General features: G+C 35.8%; 1 protein-coding gene across 2 annotated transcripts in view; it reads left to right on the forward strand.

Moving 5' to 3' along the window:
- Positions 1-14,673, forward strand: part of UBXN4 (UBX domain protein 4) — a 31,500-nt gene that overhangs the window by 1,704 nt on the left and 15,123 nt on the right. For both annotated transcript variants that reach the window (XM_005899491.3, XM_070389793.1), the window contains exons 2-6: positions 4,913-5,015; positions 7,578-7,606; positions 8,255-8,373; positions 9,022-9,196; positions 12,694-12,787. In XM_005899491.3, the coding sequence (XP_005899553.1) occupies positions 4,913-5,015; positions 7,578-7,606; positions 8,255-8,373; positions 9,022-9,196; positions 12,694-12,787 (520 nt within the window). The remainder of the gene's footprint in view (positions 1-4,912; positions 5,016-7,577; positions 7,607-8,254; positions 8,374-9,021; positions 9,197-12,693; positions 12,788-14,673) is intronic.

Consider the following 14,673-nt stretch of genomic DNA (forward strand, 5'->3'; position numbering starts at 1 on the left):
AAAGAAAAGAAGCCTAAGCCCGGAGCAGCAAGGAAAACTCAGCACTGCCGTAGATAAATAAAATCATAAGAAAAGGGAAAGGAAAACTAATGATACTGAATATGCTCATTAAGAGTGCAATAATAGTTGTAACACCATTTTAAGTTGTGTTTTTCGCATATACTCAATTGATCCTGGACGTTGGTAATACAGGGTTTATCATGCCCATTTTATCAATGAGGAAACTTAGGTCCACAGCGGCTAAGTGACGTACACCAGTGTCACAAAAAGAATATGTATCTTTTCTTGACAGATTTTTTTTTTATCAGCTTCCAAAAAAGTGTCTTTTTTGTTTCTCCAGAGGAAAAAAAAACCATTGTACAGACAGACGTTAGGTAGTTATACAACAGATCTTAGGTAGTTAACTGAAATTGGTGTAGAAATCAGGAAATCTTTTGTAGAGTTTGTTACAACCTTTCTGTTTTGTGACCAGGGGTGGAGCCCTCACCTCCTGCATTGGAAGAGGACAGGAGGAACTTTTCACCGCTTGCCTGCCAGGGATGTCCCCAGTAGTCATATTTTTAAACAGAAATCACATTTGATCAGTGTCCAAAGGTTCCTTGAAGGCACTCTTGGACTAACCTGTTAATTTGAAAGAAATGCTAGGTTTAATTAAGAAACATTTAGAAACCCATTTGGAAACAGTAGCGCTAATTAGTACAATAGAAAAATAAAGTCATAGGTCTTTGGGGCTTTGTGTCTATATATAATATATACCTTCTTCAATTTAAGTTTTTCTGATGAGCATGTATCATGTAACATATGCTTTTAGAATATGGGTGACTGTTGAATGTTTGCAGGAGGACTGTTAGCAGTCTGTGGAAGGAGTTGCTTCCACATCACTTGACCCATTCAAATACCGTTAGTTTTTCTAGAGTTTTAGGAAGTTAGTCTCCAACACTGGCTGGAGTGTGTAGACAGTGCAGTCATGAAATTGCAACACTTATAAGTTGCTTAGACCTTTATTCTTTTTTTTTTTTTTTTTTATTTATTTAGTTGTGGCATGCAGATTTTTTAGTTGCGGTATGTGGGATCTAGTTCCCTGATCAGGGATCGAACCTGGGCCCCCTGGATTGGGAACATGGAGTCTTAGCCACTGGACCACCAGGGAATTCCCTAGACCTTTATTCTTGACTTTGAAGAATATAGTCAGAACTCATGATTTTCTTAGATCTGAGACCTTGACAGTAATGTGCCAACTCACTGGAAAATTAAAAAGATAGCTTTATAGTTGGAAGGAAGTGGTTCATATAGCCACTCAAGTGGGAAACATTTTAGGCAGATTGTTTATGTTTTAGTGAAATTTTCATGGATCAATTAAAGAATATGTGGAATTACTGTTAAGAGACTGGAGAGGTTACTACTAGTTAAGTCAAACAAGTATTTTCAAATTATTGTAGGTGTGTAAATTGAAAGAAACAAACAGGTTTTGATTCTTGGGAATGTACAATAATTTGACAGGCATTCTGAAGCAGAGGTGTCTTGTCACTGGCTAGACAACTAAACACTGGTCATTGACTGATGGTTCTAGTTGGCTAAAATCTCCTTGACCAATGCTATTTAATGCCTTTTTTTTTTTTTTGATTAAAATAGACTAAAAAGCCATTTGGGTTTAGACCAGCTGAGTTTTTCTCTGTTGAAATTCTTGGTTGTAGGGTCTGCAACTGCTTCCAAGTTTGTATTGCTCTTTTTAAGTGGCTTTACTTTGGGATACTGCTAACACCACCAGGAATGTAATGTTTTCTCCTGAAATCTTTGGCCCATCTAACTCCACAGCATAGTTCATAATTTGATTAAAAATAAGAAAGTAAAGATACCAAAGTTGGCAGTTAAAAATCTCACCCAGTAGAGCTAAGGTAACTCTTGTTATGTAATTCCATTCAGTCTCTTACATCTCTGTTGGTCAGGCAGCTGTTGTTGCCCTCCACTGAGTCATGAGCAGACATTGCTAGTGGAGATGGAGCCCTTGAGAAGCTGTCTGCATCGAACAGCCTAGGTGAAGGAGTGAGGAACATCAGCCTCAGGAGTGGCAGGTCCATCCTTCCAGCTGCCTACTTGACATCCCCATTTGGATGCCTCACAGGACTCTCAAGCCTGAAAGTATTACTGCTTGAATCTGTTCCCCACCCCCTGGTACTCTACTGCTAAGTAAATGGCACCACCTTATATCCAGTTGGATAAACCCAAGCATGGGAGTCATCTTTGGACTCAACTCTTCAGTCTCATCTTGTTCCCTGGTACCTAGTGTTCACAACACTCCTAACCATACAGCCCTTTCCCTCCACAGAAATTCCTTCTGCTTAGTGAACTTTTCTGGCCTGTGGCATGGTTTACCTCTTTCATCCTTTAGGTCTTACCTTAAATATCACCTCAGAGAGGGCTTCCCTGACCAATCTAAAGGGGTCTGTTTTTTCAGAGCATTTCTTACCATAATTATAGTTTACCAAACAAGTACTTTTTTTAGATTTTAAGCTCCACTGAGGGCATATAGTATCTCATTTGTTTTATATTTAGTTATAGTTAGCACAGTGCCTAGCACAATATAAATGTGAAGTAAAATAGTGAATGTATGAAAGAAAGAATGAATAAAAATAACCCCTTACACCTCACAGCCTTCTCTAAGTGTATTAAGGATGTTCCTTTGTAACTATTTTCTAGGTTGATAATCTTGTCATTTACTTGGAATCTTGCAGCTCTCGTCACCCCATAGTGTCTGAAGACATGCTCAGAATGATCTCATGGCAAATGATAGTTTTCCTGTCTGCTGCTTCAACATCTAGGCGTCTGCTAATGGGCATTGTTTTGGTCTTGGTCTGTGCATGCATTCTATCCCTGTCTACTTTTCCATGGCCATATTTCTCAAGCCCCTTATTACTGAATAGTCCTGAATCTCATTTCAGAAAAGATGTTTTCAGCCATGTAGCATTAGTCAAGTTTTGTAGGCATGCCAAGATTCTATACAAGAAATTTAGTTATTCGTTCTACAAAACACTTATTGAGAGCCTGCTGTACTCTAACTATTTACTATATACTAGATTCTGTTGTAGATGTTTGAGTTATAACAGTAAATAAGAAGGAAAACAGTTCTTGCCCTCATGGAGCATGAGTTCTAGTGGAAGGAAACAGACAACAAACAGTGAACATGATAAGGAAAACAAGTCGCCTGTTAGAAGGTTATAGTATTATAGAAAAGAAATGAGGGAAATGGGAAATGAGGAAGCTTTGGAAATATGTGAAGTGTGTCATTTTATTTTTGCTGTGCTTTGTGGCTTGTGGGATTTTAGTTCCCAACCAGGGCTCAAACCTGTGCCCCTGCAGTAAAAGTGCCGAGTCCTAACTATTGGACCCCCAGGGAATTCCCTGATCTGACTTTTTAAAAGAGGATGCTGCGTTAAGAGTAGACTGAGCGGGGAGACCAGTTAGGAGGCTATTGTAATCATTATGTCAGAATATGATATTCCAGATACATTCCAAATATTCCAGATATATTTTGGAGATAACATCAACTGAAGGCAAAAATAAGTAAACTTTGGTCTGAGAACTGAAAGGATGGTGTTATCAATATCAGATAACTGAGATGGAGAAGACTAAGGGTAGATTAAAATGAGGAAGGGGAACACACATGGGAAGAAAACAACTTACAAAAGAGTAGGTATAGAAAGCTCGCATTTTTGTAAAGCAAAAAGTGTGATCTGAAAACATAGCTCTGCTAACCTTAGAAATATTTTTCAGTGACTTAACTCTGGTAAGTTTCCCTTTGCCCATCAATAAATGGTTATGCCAAAATCTAGATGTTACAGGTCTAAAATGGAAATAATCTCTTAATGGGTGTAATTTTTAAAATATTTTGTCATTGAGGTATTGCATACAGTATATTAAGTAAAATATATTTAGTGAACAGCTAGATGAATTTTTATAGATGAATACACTTGCGTAAGATCAACATTTCCTATCATATGACATTGCTTATGCAGAATCTAAAAAAAAATGACACAAATGAATTTAATTACAAAATAGAAATAAACAGAAAATGAATTTATGGTAACCCAGGGTGGGGCAGGGGGAAGGGTGGGTAGGGATAGATTGGGATTGACATGTATATACACTACTGTTTTTAAAATAGACAACCAATAAGAATCTACTGTATAGCACAGGGAACTCCGCTCAGTTTTCAAGAGTATGGGAAAATGGGAAAAGAATTTGAAAAAGAATAGGTACGGGTATATGTATAATTGAAAAACTTTGCTGTACACCTGAAACTGACACAGCATTGTTAGTCATATATATATATAAACATTTCCAAGACCCTGGAGGCTCCTTCATCCTCTTTCCCAATCAGTAGTACCTCCACCAAGGTAGCATGCATGCATGCTCAATTCTGTCACCATAGATTAGTTTTGGATCAGCATACCTTTTATAACTGGCATACCTCTAACAAAAGGCAGGTGCAAAACTGCAAACAGAATCACACCCGGCTTCTGTCTACCTTGGAGGGATTCTGGAGAATAAGTGGTGTGTGTGCGGAGGACATTAAACTCAACAGAAAGATATTACGTATAGGAAAAGTATTGTACCTTTGTTTTCTAAAATCATATGTACAAAAGCCAAAATAGACACATTTCTGCCCATGATTTGCATCATAATTTGGATGTCTTCATTTAGAAACACTTTGTATAACCTAAATACCAGTATTTTCTTTTTCATTACTTTTTATTAATGTTAACAGTCACTTCATTTATGGAAAAATTCAGTTTTCAAATTTGGTAGAAAATAGTATTTGTGGGTTTGTATTTTATTTGAAGTTCCAGATTACAGGGAAAAGAATCAGCAGATACTGGCCTTATGCTATAAGAATGCTTGAAATGTTTTACAGGTGATGATGAGCAGTCTACACAGATGGCTGCAAGTTGGGAAGATGAGAAAGTGACAGAAGCATCTTCAAACAGTTTTGTTGCTATTAAAATCGATACCAAAAGGTTTGCTTATGTTTTGCTTATGTTTACTCTTGCAATTTAAAACAAAATTTTTAACCATTGTCTCTGGTTGTGATTTATGATTTATACTCTTGAACTATAAGAATGTTGATTTTTGTCTAAGGTGTTCTGAGGGCTTATATTCTGATTGCCATTTTTCAAATTTCTTCTTATATCATTGAAAAACTGATAAATTCTTGGTCTGCCAAGCAGCTATGTGACATACACCAGTAATGCAAAGGAACTGTGATCCTCAGATTCTAAAAACTTCGAAGTAATCATAAACAATATATTAAATATCTCTAAAAGGTTATAACCACTCTTTTGGATCCTGTTTTTGAAAATGGAGTCATTTAATTCAGTAAAAATAAGAGCATTTATAGGCACATCATAGTTCCTGATAACCACAAGTCTGTTTCATTTGTGAATATATCCCTCTTCCCCCATTAAAATTTGTGTGTGTGTGATGGAAAATTTCAGGCATACACAGCAGTGTTTGAGTAGTGTAATGAACCCTGCCCCCCCACCTTGTCAACTACTTAGACAGCTGTCACCTCTTGGTTAGTCTTGTTTCATCTTTTCCCCCACCCATTTGAACCCATCCCATATAATTTTGAAATAAATCTCAGTCATCATATCATTTCATCTATCAATATTTTGCTATGTCTCTAGAAGATAAGAATTCTTAATTTTTTAACAATACTTCAAAAATTAATTTAATTTCTTAATATCAAATACCTACCAAGTGTTTACATTTTCAGTAGTTTCATCAGTCAGGTTTTGTTATTTATTACAGTTTGTTTGGTTCAGGATCCATAAAGATCTACACATTGTGATGCGCTGGTCTCTGTCAGGCTCTTTACTCTGGAGGCTTCGCCTCTGGATCTCCCTCTCTGTCTTTTTCTTTGCAGTCTATTTTTTTGAGAATCCAGGTGATTGTTACATAGTTTCCTGCAGTGTAGGCTTTGTTCATTGTAGTCCTGTCAGTGTCATTTAGTTTATTACTCTGTCCTCCATTTTCTGTAAATTGACATTTGGATTCAGGTTTCTTTCCCCCACTTAAGACGACTTCTTAGATGGTGGTATGTCTTCCATTCTTCTGCGACAGGGTGCATAATGCTCTGTTGTTTGTCTTTATGATGTTAGCCACAGCCATCAGTGATGAATGCCTGGAAAAATTTTAAAGTGGGCTTTCTGTTCTTTTGGTATGAATAGTATCAAAATGAAAATTACTATCAACATTAAAATAGAAATTTACCTGTAATTTTGTAAACTTTTTATTAAAAATTTTTTCTTCATTAATAAAACATGAAGCAAATCATAGTACAGTCTGCTTCACAGTAGTTACTGAACATTTATTTATTGAGCTATAATTGTGTTTTTTTTTCTTTTTTCTTTTAAAGAGTCTATCATATCATTGATATTGTCCATTCTCTTCCAGAAGCACCTTTTAGAGTCAGTAATGGCAGGAGAAATGTAGGGGTTTGTTGGGAATGTGGAAGAAATGACAATTTCAGAATTGTTGTGATTTATATACAGACTGATGTATCTAGCATTTTTAAAAACAAATTTCTATTAGCAGATGCAGGAGTACTTGTGTATAGTGTTGGTTGACGGTTGTTTCATTATGGACAGCTCGATGAGATCTAGTATGTTTTTAAATTATGAAAAGTAAATTTATTATATAATAATAAAGCTAACGTTCTAGGAACATGTTAGTATATTCTTATTTATGGAGGTATCTTGCATTGAAAATAGATTGTTAGAAAATGTATCAAAAGTTTACAGTGGTTATAGCTGAGAAAGTAGGATTCTTGATAATATTTTTCTTTATAGTTTTCTTTTACATTTTCAGATGTTTTTATTATAATCATGTCTCAGATTCGGAAAAAGACAAAGCAAATTTCTGGTTCTTTGAAGCATTGATTTGGTTCTTGGAATTACTCATCTACATTTATCAATGTCTTTTATTACTGTTATAAAGTCTCTCTCTCCCATCCCTGTCCCTAACCACTCTTTGGAAGAAACCAAATCAAGAGAATACCATTGTTTTCCTCTCCCTTTTTTTTACAAAAATGATAGTAGTTTGACATACTTTTTTTTCTTTTCCCTCTTTATAATTGCATGATTCATCAATTTTTAACTGGTGGATATTTAGGTTGTTTTGAGTCCTTTCGTATTACAGAGTATTGCATTATCACTTGCACAAGTAATTCATAGGTATTAATATCTTCTTATTACAAGCTACAATATTGTATTCAGAAACACATGCTGCTGAGGAAGCAACATGGCAGATACTAAGGTGATTTTTAGGTGTCACATCTGACCACTAGTTTGTGGTTTGCAAGAGCAAGTATCTCTCTAATTTGAAAATTATAAAACAAACCCAAAATGGTCTGTGAGATAAGGAATACATTTTTCTCCTTTCAGTTGATAGCTATGAAAGGAACTTGTAGTTTCAGAAAAATACTTGTAATTGGTACAGTACATTTTTATAAAAACAACTCAGTATTTGGGAAATACTTATATTCATCTAGTGATTTGTTGTTTGATTTTGTTTTGCAGTGAAGCCTGCCTACAATTTTCACAGATCTGTATCCTTTACATGAAGAATCAGTTGTATATATATGAATATTGCTTGAGGATTTACCTTTCTTTTGGTTGATGCATAACAATTAGAAATCATTTGTTTTTATTTAAGAACTGATGAATTCTTGTTTATGGAAACTTTATATTGCTGATTGTCCTTTCAGACAGTGCACTGTATCAAATGGGGTCATGGGGAGTTTGTTGTTTTTTGCCTGTGAGGTGCAGCATATGGGATCCTGCAACCAGGGATCCCAGGGATGGAATCCATGCCCTCTGGAGTGGGAGTACAGAGTCTTAACCACTGGATTGCCAAGGAAGGCCCCTTGGGGAGCTTTTTAAAATTGCGATTACGATAGCTGGAAAGCAATATGATGCAGTTGGAATGTTATTTAATAGAAGTAGCTGGCAAGAGATAAGATAGATGTAAAAGTCATGATAGAAGGGAATGTAATGAGTGTTTTCCACTTACATATATGCGATAGAAATAAATCAATTCATGTATCACATAGTGATAAACTAGTTGAAATTATTTTGTAAACAGGTTAGCTTATTGTGAAATTCACAAAGATTATTTTGTTTCTTTTAATCAGTAGTGTTTAATAAAATTATTCCCTTGTTTCTCATGAGTTGTTAGACTTGATAACACTGTGCAGATCCTGTAGTGTGTGTTCCCTCCAGTTTTTTTATTGGAGACAGTGGAATTCCTTTGGAAGTAATAGCAGGAAGTATTTCTGCAGATGAACTTGTTACCAGAATCCACAAAGTCCGGCAGGTGAGAAGGAACAGAATTGGTTCTTTGTATAAACATTGGAAAATGATCTGTCAAGAACTTGACATTGGAATATTTTTGGAGTCACTCTAAATATTCAGGAACTAGCCATGCTATTAAACTTAAAAGGTAGTTAATACTGTCTTTCTGGACTGATTTTCAAAACCACTTTATGAAGTTAGAGGTGCCTATACATGAGTGACTTCTTATTCTCCCTTCCCTTTTCCTCTGTCACCCAACCACACAATGTAGTCACTATTACTTTATTGCAAGAGAGTATTGCTCTCACATTAAGGTCCTTAATAGTATATTACTTGACTTGTTTTATAGATCTTACTCAATTTCTCACTTCCATCCACTTTGGGCATATGGCTAATACAGCTTGTAACCTTTTTCCTTGAATTCTCATTTTAAGAAAAATCAACAGTGTGCTTTAAAAATCTTTTAATGCTCTTGTCACCTTGCTGTTGAATTCCATAGTTTGATTATGTCATGTTTAGGACTATACATTTTAGATTGATTTACTTGGGAGGTTCAGTACTTCTCACTTCTGTGGAGTATAGATTGACTTCCTCATTTTTTGGTCTCATATACCATGGTAAATTTAGATTCTTACCTGTAATTAAAATCAGTGTTTTTTTTCCTCCTTAGATGCATTCATTAAAAGGTGAAGCATCATTGGCAAATGGTAGCCAATCAGAAGGTTCAGTCTCTACTCCATCTGCCTCATTTGAACATAACAACACTTCTGAAAACTGTCAGTCCAGAAATGTAGAGCTCTGTGAGACGCCATCCACTTCTGATACAAAATCAGATTCTGCAACAGGTAATTTTTAGTGTACCCTTTTGGGTACACTAAACACTTTACTTCATTTTGAAGACTGGATTAATGTTTTTAAAAATGAAAATACTGTATTTTTCCCCTTCACATTCACTTAATTTAAGGAAATGGCAACCCACTCCAGTATTCTTGCCTGGAGAATCCCATGGACAGAGGAGCCTGGTAGGCTGCAGTCCATGGGGTTGCAAAGAGTCAGATACAACTGAGTGATTTCACTTGTATGGGGAGGGAGATGGGAGGAGGGTTCAGGATGGGGAACACATGTATACCTGTGGTGGATTCATTTTGATATTTGGCAAAACTAATAAAATTATGTAAAGTTTAAAAATAAAATAAAATTAAAAAAAAAAACATGAAAAAAAAGTTAATTGTAAAATAGAGCTTGTAGCAATAAGAGTTGTGACTGCAGAGAGGTTGATAGAAAAGGCAGAGAGAAATTCTATACAATATTTTAAAGATCATGTACAATCACTTGTTTTGTATAATATAGCTTTGTATCAGGCAATGTAGGGTTAGATACAAAGCGAGAATATTATTTTTTTTATTCTATTTATTTTTGGCTGTACTGGGTCTTCATTGCTGCTCACAGGCTTTCTCTAGTTGTGGTGAGCCGGGGCTGCTCTTTAGTTTTAGCGCACAGGCTGCTTATTGCAGTGGCTTCTCTTACTGCAGAGCATGGGCTCTAGGGCATATGGACTTCAGCAGTTGCAGCTTATGGGCTCTAGAGCGCAGGTGCACAGTTCCTAGTTGCTCCAAGGCATGTGGAATCTTCCCGGAGCAGGGATCCAACCTGTGTCTCCTGCATTGGCATGTGGGTTCTTAACCGCTGGACCACCAGGCAAGTCCAAGAAGTACTTTTAGATTAGTATCTTAAAAGGTGATCCTGCTCTAGCTCCTGTATAGATAATCGTCAGGCCTGTATTTGAATATATTTAATGAGAGGAAGCTCATTACCTTGCTAGGAATCTTGTTCTGTTGTTGAACCCCTTAGGCTTTAGCAAAATTCTTCCCCATATTCGATGTTCTATAATTTCCCATTAACTTTAGTACTACTTAAAGAGTTACACATAACACTCTGGATTCTGTTATATTCCCACAAAGAGCATTCTTGTGTTTGGTTTAATAGGTAAATAACTTGCTTAGGCTCAGACTGTTATACTCTCTTATCTGAGGTGAGTAGCAACTCTAATCTTAGTTCTTTGTAGTTTTTTTGTTTGTTTATTTAGCTTCATTATGGAAAATTTTAAACATACAGAAGTAGAGAAGATAGTATAAGAAATCTCATGAACCCATTGCCTATCTTCCATCTGTTTTTAACTCATGGCCAATATTGTTTCATCTGTGCTTCCTTTCCGTATCTCCTTGCCACTTATTATTAGGATACACTTAGGCATTATATCATTTCATCTTTAAAAATGTTGATATTGGGACTTCCCTGAAGGTCCAGTGATTAGGACCTCTCCCATGTTCTCACTGCCAAGGGCCCAGGGAACTGAAATCCCATAAGCTGAGCAGCGTCACAAAAAAAAAATATCTTAAAAAGCATTTTAGAAAATGTAAATAGAATGTGATTATCTCTTATGAATCCTGGAAAGTTTAACATTGATTCTTTTTTATCATTAATTAGGCAATATTTATATTTACACTAAATTTTCCAGCTTTGAGTTGGAGTCCAATATATCATTATTAGTCAGTGATTTTCATAGATTCCCACTGTCATCAGTGGTTTTTTTCTATAGTTTCCCACAGTCTGGATTTGGTACATCCCTATGATAATTTGTAAAAATTCCTCTAAATTGGAAGTAATACTACAGGCTGGTTTTAGTTGTTGAAGTCAGGTTTATTCTTTTTTGTCACGACTACTTTATGGGTGTTGCTGTGCATTTTTATCAGGAGATAAGTTATGCATGATAATCCAGTTGTCTTTAAACCTAAAGACAGAACTTCCTCTAGTAATTTTACTGTGTTTGGATTTTTATCAATTGTTTTAGCTGATTGCCATCCATTTTTCTTTGTTTATGAGTCATAGATCCACCTCACTAATTGTTATACACAACACTTTTTTTCAGCTTGTTCACAGGTTATTTTCAGAAGTTTTCTTAAATATTTTTTGCTAACATCTAATGACCTTGACATTCATTTTACTTACTAAAGAAAACATTAATTTCCTATAGAACACACACTGGCTGCTAGAGATTACCATTTCTTACTCAAGGGTTGCATTCATGATATGCTAGTAGATATTTAACAAAAGTTTTTTGTAGCGAGGGAGAAAAGCCCTCATTTGTAGTGTTTACTAATTTCCGAAGTGTAAATAATCCTTCTGTGGCTGATTTCAAGTTATGTAGGTGATGCACTGAATGTCAGGGTAGGAGTACATGCATACATACCATTGATTCTATTTAGTAATTCTAATATTTCTATTACTGCTGTAATAACTGAATCACTTAGTGCCAGTCCTAGTACAACTTTCAGTCTTGTGCTTCTGTAGCACGTATTTCTCCTAACAAGTCTATGCAGTTTTTTATAGGTAAGGTAGTGAGATTGAATAACTTACTCAAGTGACAGAACAAGGTTTAACCCAGACTTTGTTGCTCTGCAGTCCATACTGTTTCAAAGATCAAACATATAAGGAATAATGAAGTTGATAGTGAGTGGTAAGGAAGGAAATAGCAGAGGTTTTGAAAGGGAGTACCAGACCATAGCTATCCTCTACTGCAGACCAGGACAAAATTCTGTCCTTCAAGAAATCCTTAAAAGAATATTAGTGTATGAAATATTCGGTATGAAAAGCTTCTCTAGGAATCATTGTGGTCTGAAGAAGCAGATCCCATGGGTCATCATAACGTTAGTAATACCCAGTATCATACTTGGCCTCTAGAGCTTCGCGGCCCCCCCCCCTTTTTTTTTTTTTGCCGTGAGGCTTGTGGGACCAGGAATCTAACCTGTTCCCCCTCCAGTGGGACTGCAGAGTCCTAATCACTGAATCACCAGGAAATTCCCTAGAACTCTTCAATACCATAACCACAGCCACATGTAGCATTTTTAATTAAAATTAAATACAGTTGAAAAAGTCTCTGACCTGCACTAGTTTATTACAAGTGCTCAGTAGCCACACGTGACTGACTAGTGGCTGCCCTAATGGATACCAAAGATACTGGACCCTGCTGCTTTCGAGCAGAACCTGCCCCTGGCTAGGGCATGCTATTCTGCTTTTGTTATATTCCCTCCTGCCAGATTAATATTTCTGCGTGTTTTATTTTGGTGGCTTTCAGCTGAGTAACTGCCTTATTTCCTACTTATATACTGTTATTCCAGGTTCAAACTTGCAGAGTTAGTAATAGTTTATTTCTTATCACCTACTCCATCCCTAGGGAAAATATGTTTAAGAAACAAGATTGTTAACAGATGTTGTAACCCAAAAGATATATGTCTTTTTAAAAATTGGCATTCTTCTTTTTTTTTTTCTTTTATTATTTAAGGAGGAGAAAGTTCAGGCCAGACCACTGTGTCTCAAGAGCCTAGTGGATGTTCAAATCAGAGACCTACTGAAGACCTCACCGTCAGAGTGGAAAGGTTTGCTTTTATTTTTAGACACAGTGTTTTGTTATTAATAGACGGTGGTTTTCAGTTACTTCATTAATTAGAATTTGGGTTACTTCATTAATTTGAATTTAGGCTAAAATTACAAAAAATTTTAAAATTCTAGGTTGAAATTTTTTACTTCTTGACCAGCTTATTTGTATCCATAGAAAATATATTCTAGAAGTAAGAACTTGTGTATATCTCTGAAGTCATTGGTCAGCTTTAGGTCTGATAATTTTAACAGTCCCTCTTTCACTAGTATTTTGGTATATGTGTTTCCATCTGTCACTTCTGCTTTTATCTCTCTGTGTCACAGGATAAGTTCCAGATGGGCAGCCAATTTTATGACTATGCACTGAGTCTGGGTTCTGCATATGTGGCTGTCTATTAAGTATCACGTGCTGTTAGTCTGATAATCAAATTTCTGACTTTTTGTGGCTTCTAGTTTAGTACTTTCTAATATTACAGTAGTTATCAAATCATAATCTTATACTATGATTCTTAAAAGGTACTTGAGTTAATGGTGAATGGATAAGCAGGAATATTTTAAAATCTTGACTTAAAAATCACTTAGTGTTATATGGAAATTAAGAAAAACTACTTAGACTTGATATTTTCTTGTTGACGTAGATATTATGGGGAACCAAGATTCATGATTGCTGTCATTGAGTTTTTGGGTTAGTTCATGGACGGTTCAGTATAAATGAGCTTCATTTTAGCAAAACCTCCCTTGATTCTGATTGTTCTTTATGAGTGTGGCAGGGCCAGGATCTGGTGGTGCACGGCAGGATAGACCTCTCACAGTGGAGAGAAATGGTGTGTGTCTGGAAGAAGAGCAGTAGGGAACGAGAGTTTCAGAGGCTCTTCCTCCTCTGTTTCTCTCTACTTTACTAACACCACATCCCTCACCATGCACCCTTACTTGTATCACCTTGGGATCCTAGAGTGAAGTGAGAACGAAAACTCAGGAAAGGATTTCGAGAATTGGAGGGAATATGAAGAAACACAATAAAGGTAGCCCTTTATTGTGAGGTGGGATCAAGTGCTATTTAATTGCTGTGGGAAAGGGGAGCTTCTGTTATTTAATAGTTTCCATTCTGTTTTTTTTTTTTTTTTTAAACACCAAATGAGTTGTGGGATCTTAGTTTTCCCCTATTAGGGATTGAACTCAGACCCTTGGCAGTGAGAGCTAAGAGTACTAACTAGTCGACTCCCAGAGAATTCCCCCAAATAGTTTCCATTCTTACATAAAGGGATGTCTACTAGTGTCTGCCTATATGGTTCTGCAAGTAGAATATAATAAGCCATTTTTAATTACAAAATAACAATATGTACACATACTGGTGTGTATGTGTTACATAGGATAATGAACCCCAGAAGATATTTGAAGACATGCACAAAATGCTTATACTAGTATCTGTGAAACTGGAATTAGATGTTTCTTTGTTTTGGCCCATTTTCTTCATTGAACATTATTACTTTTATAGTTAGCCTGGTCAGGACAGAGTGGTTTTAGAGTTGTTTGAGATTCCTTAACTGGAAAAAAAATTTCAAAGTGCTCTTAGAAGATACATACACCCAATTTTTAAAAAAGCTTTTAAAAAGGAATTCTAATATTTAAATTAGGTAAAATGTTGAAAAGATCTTAATAATGAAACAGTTTTCACTGGGAAGTAACTATTAGCTGCTTGACGTTTCAAAAATTTGAGCCATGATCACATAATTAAATCATATAAGCACTTCAAATTGTTGCTCATAACTGTATAGCTGTAGTGACTGTGTATTGATTATACCATGATTTATTTATCTATTCTACTGATGATGGATGTTTGAATTATTTTCAGTTTGAGTTGGTTATGAATAGGATTGCTGTGAAC

Source organism: Bos mutus, chromosome 2 (genome assembly GCF_027580195.1).
Source record: "Bos mutus isolate GX-2022 chromosome 2, NWIPB_WYAK_1.1, whole genome shotgun sequence".
NCBI lineage: Eukaryota > Metazoa > Chordata > Mammalia > Artiodactyla > Bovidae > Bos > Bos mutus.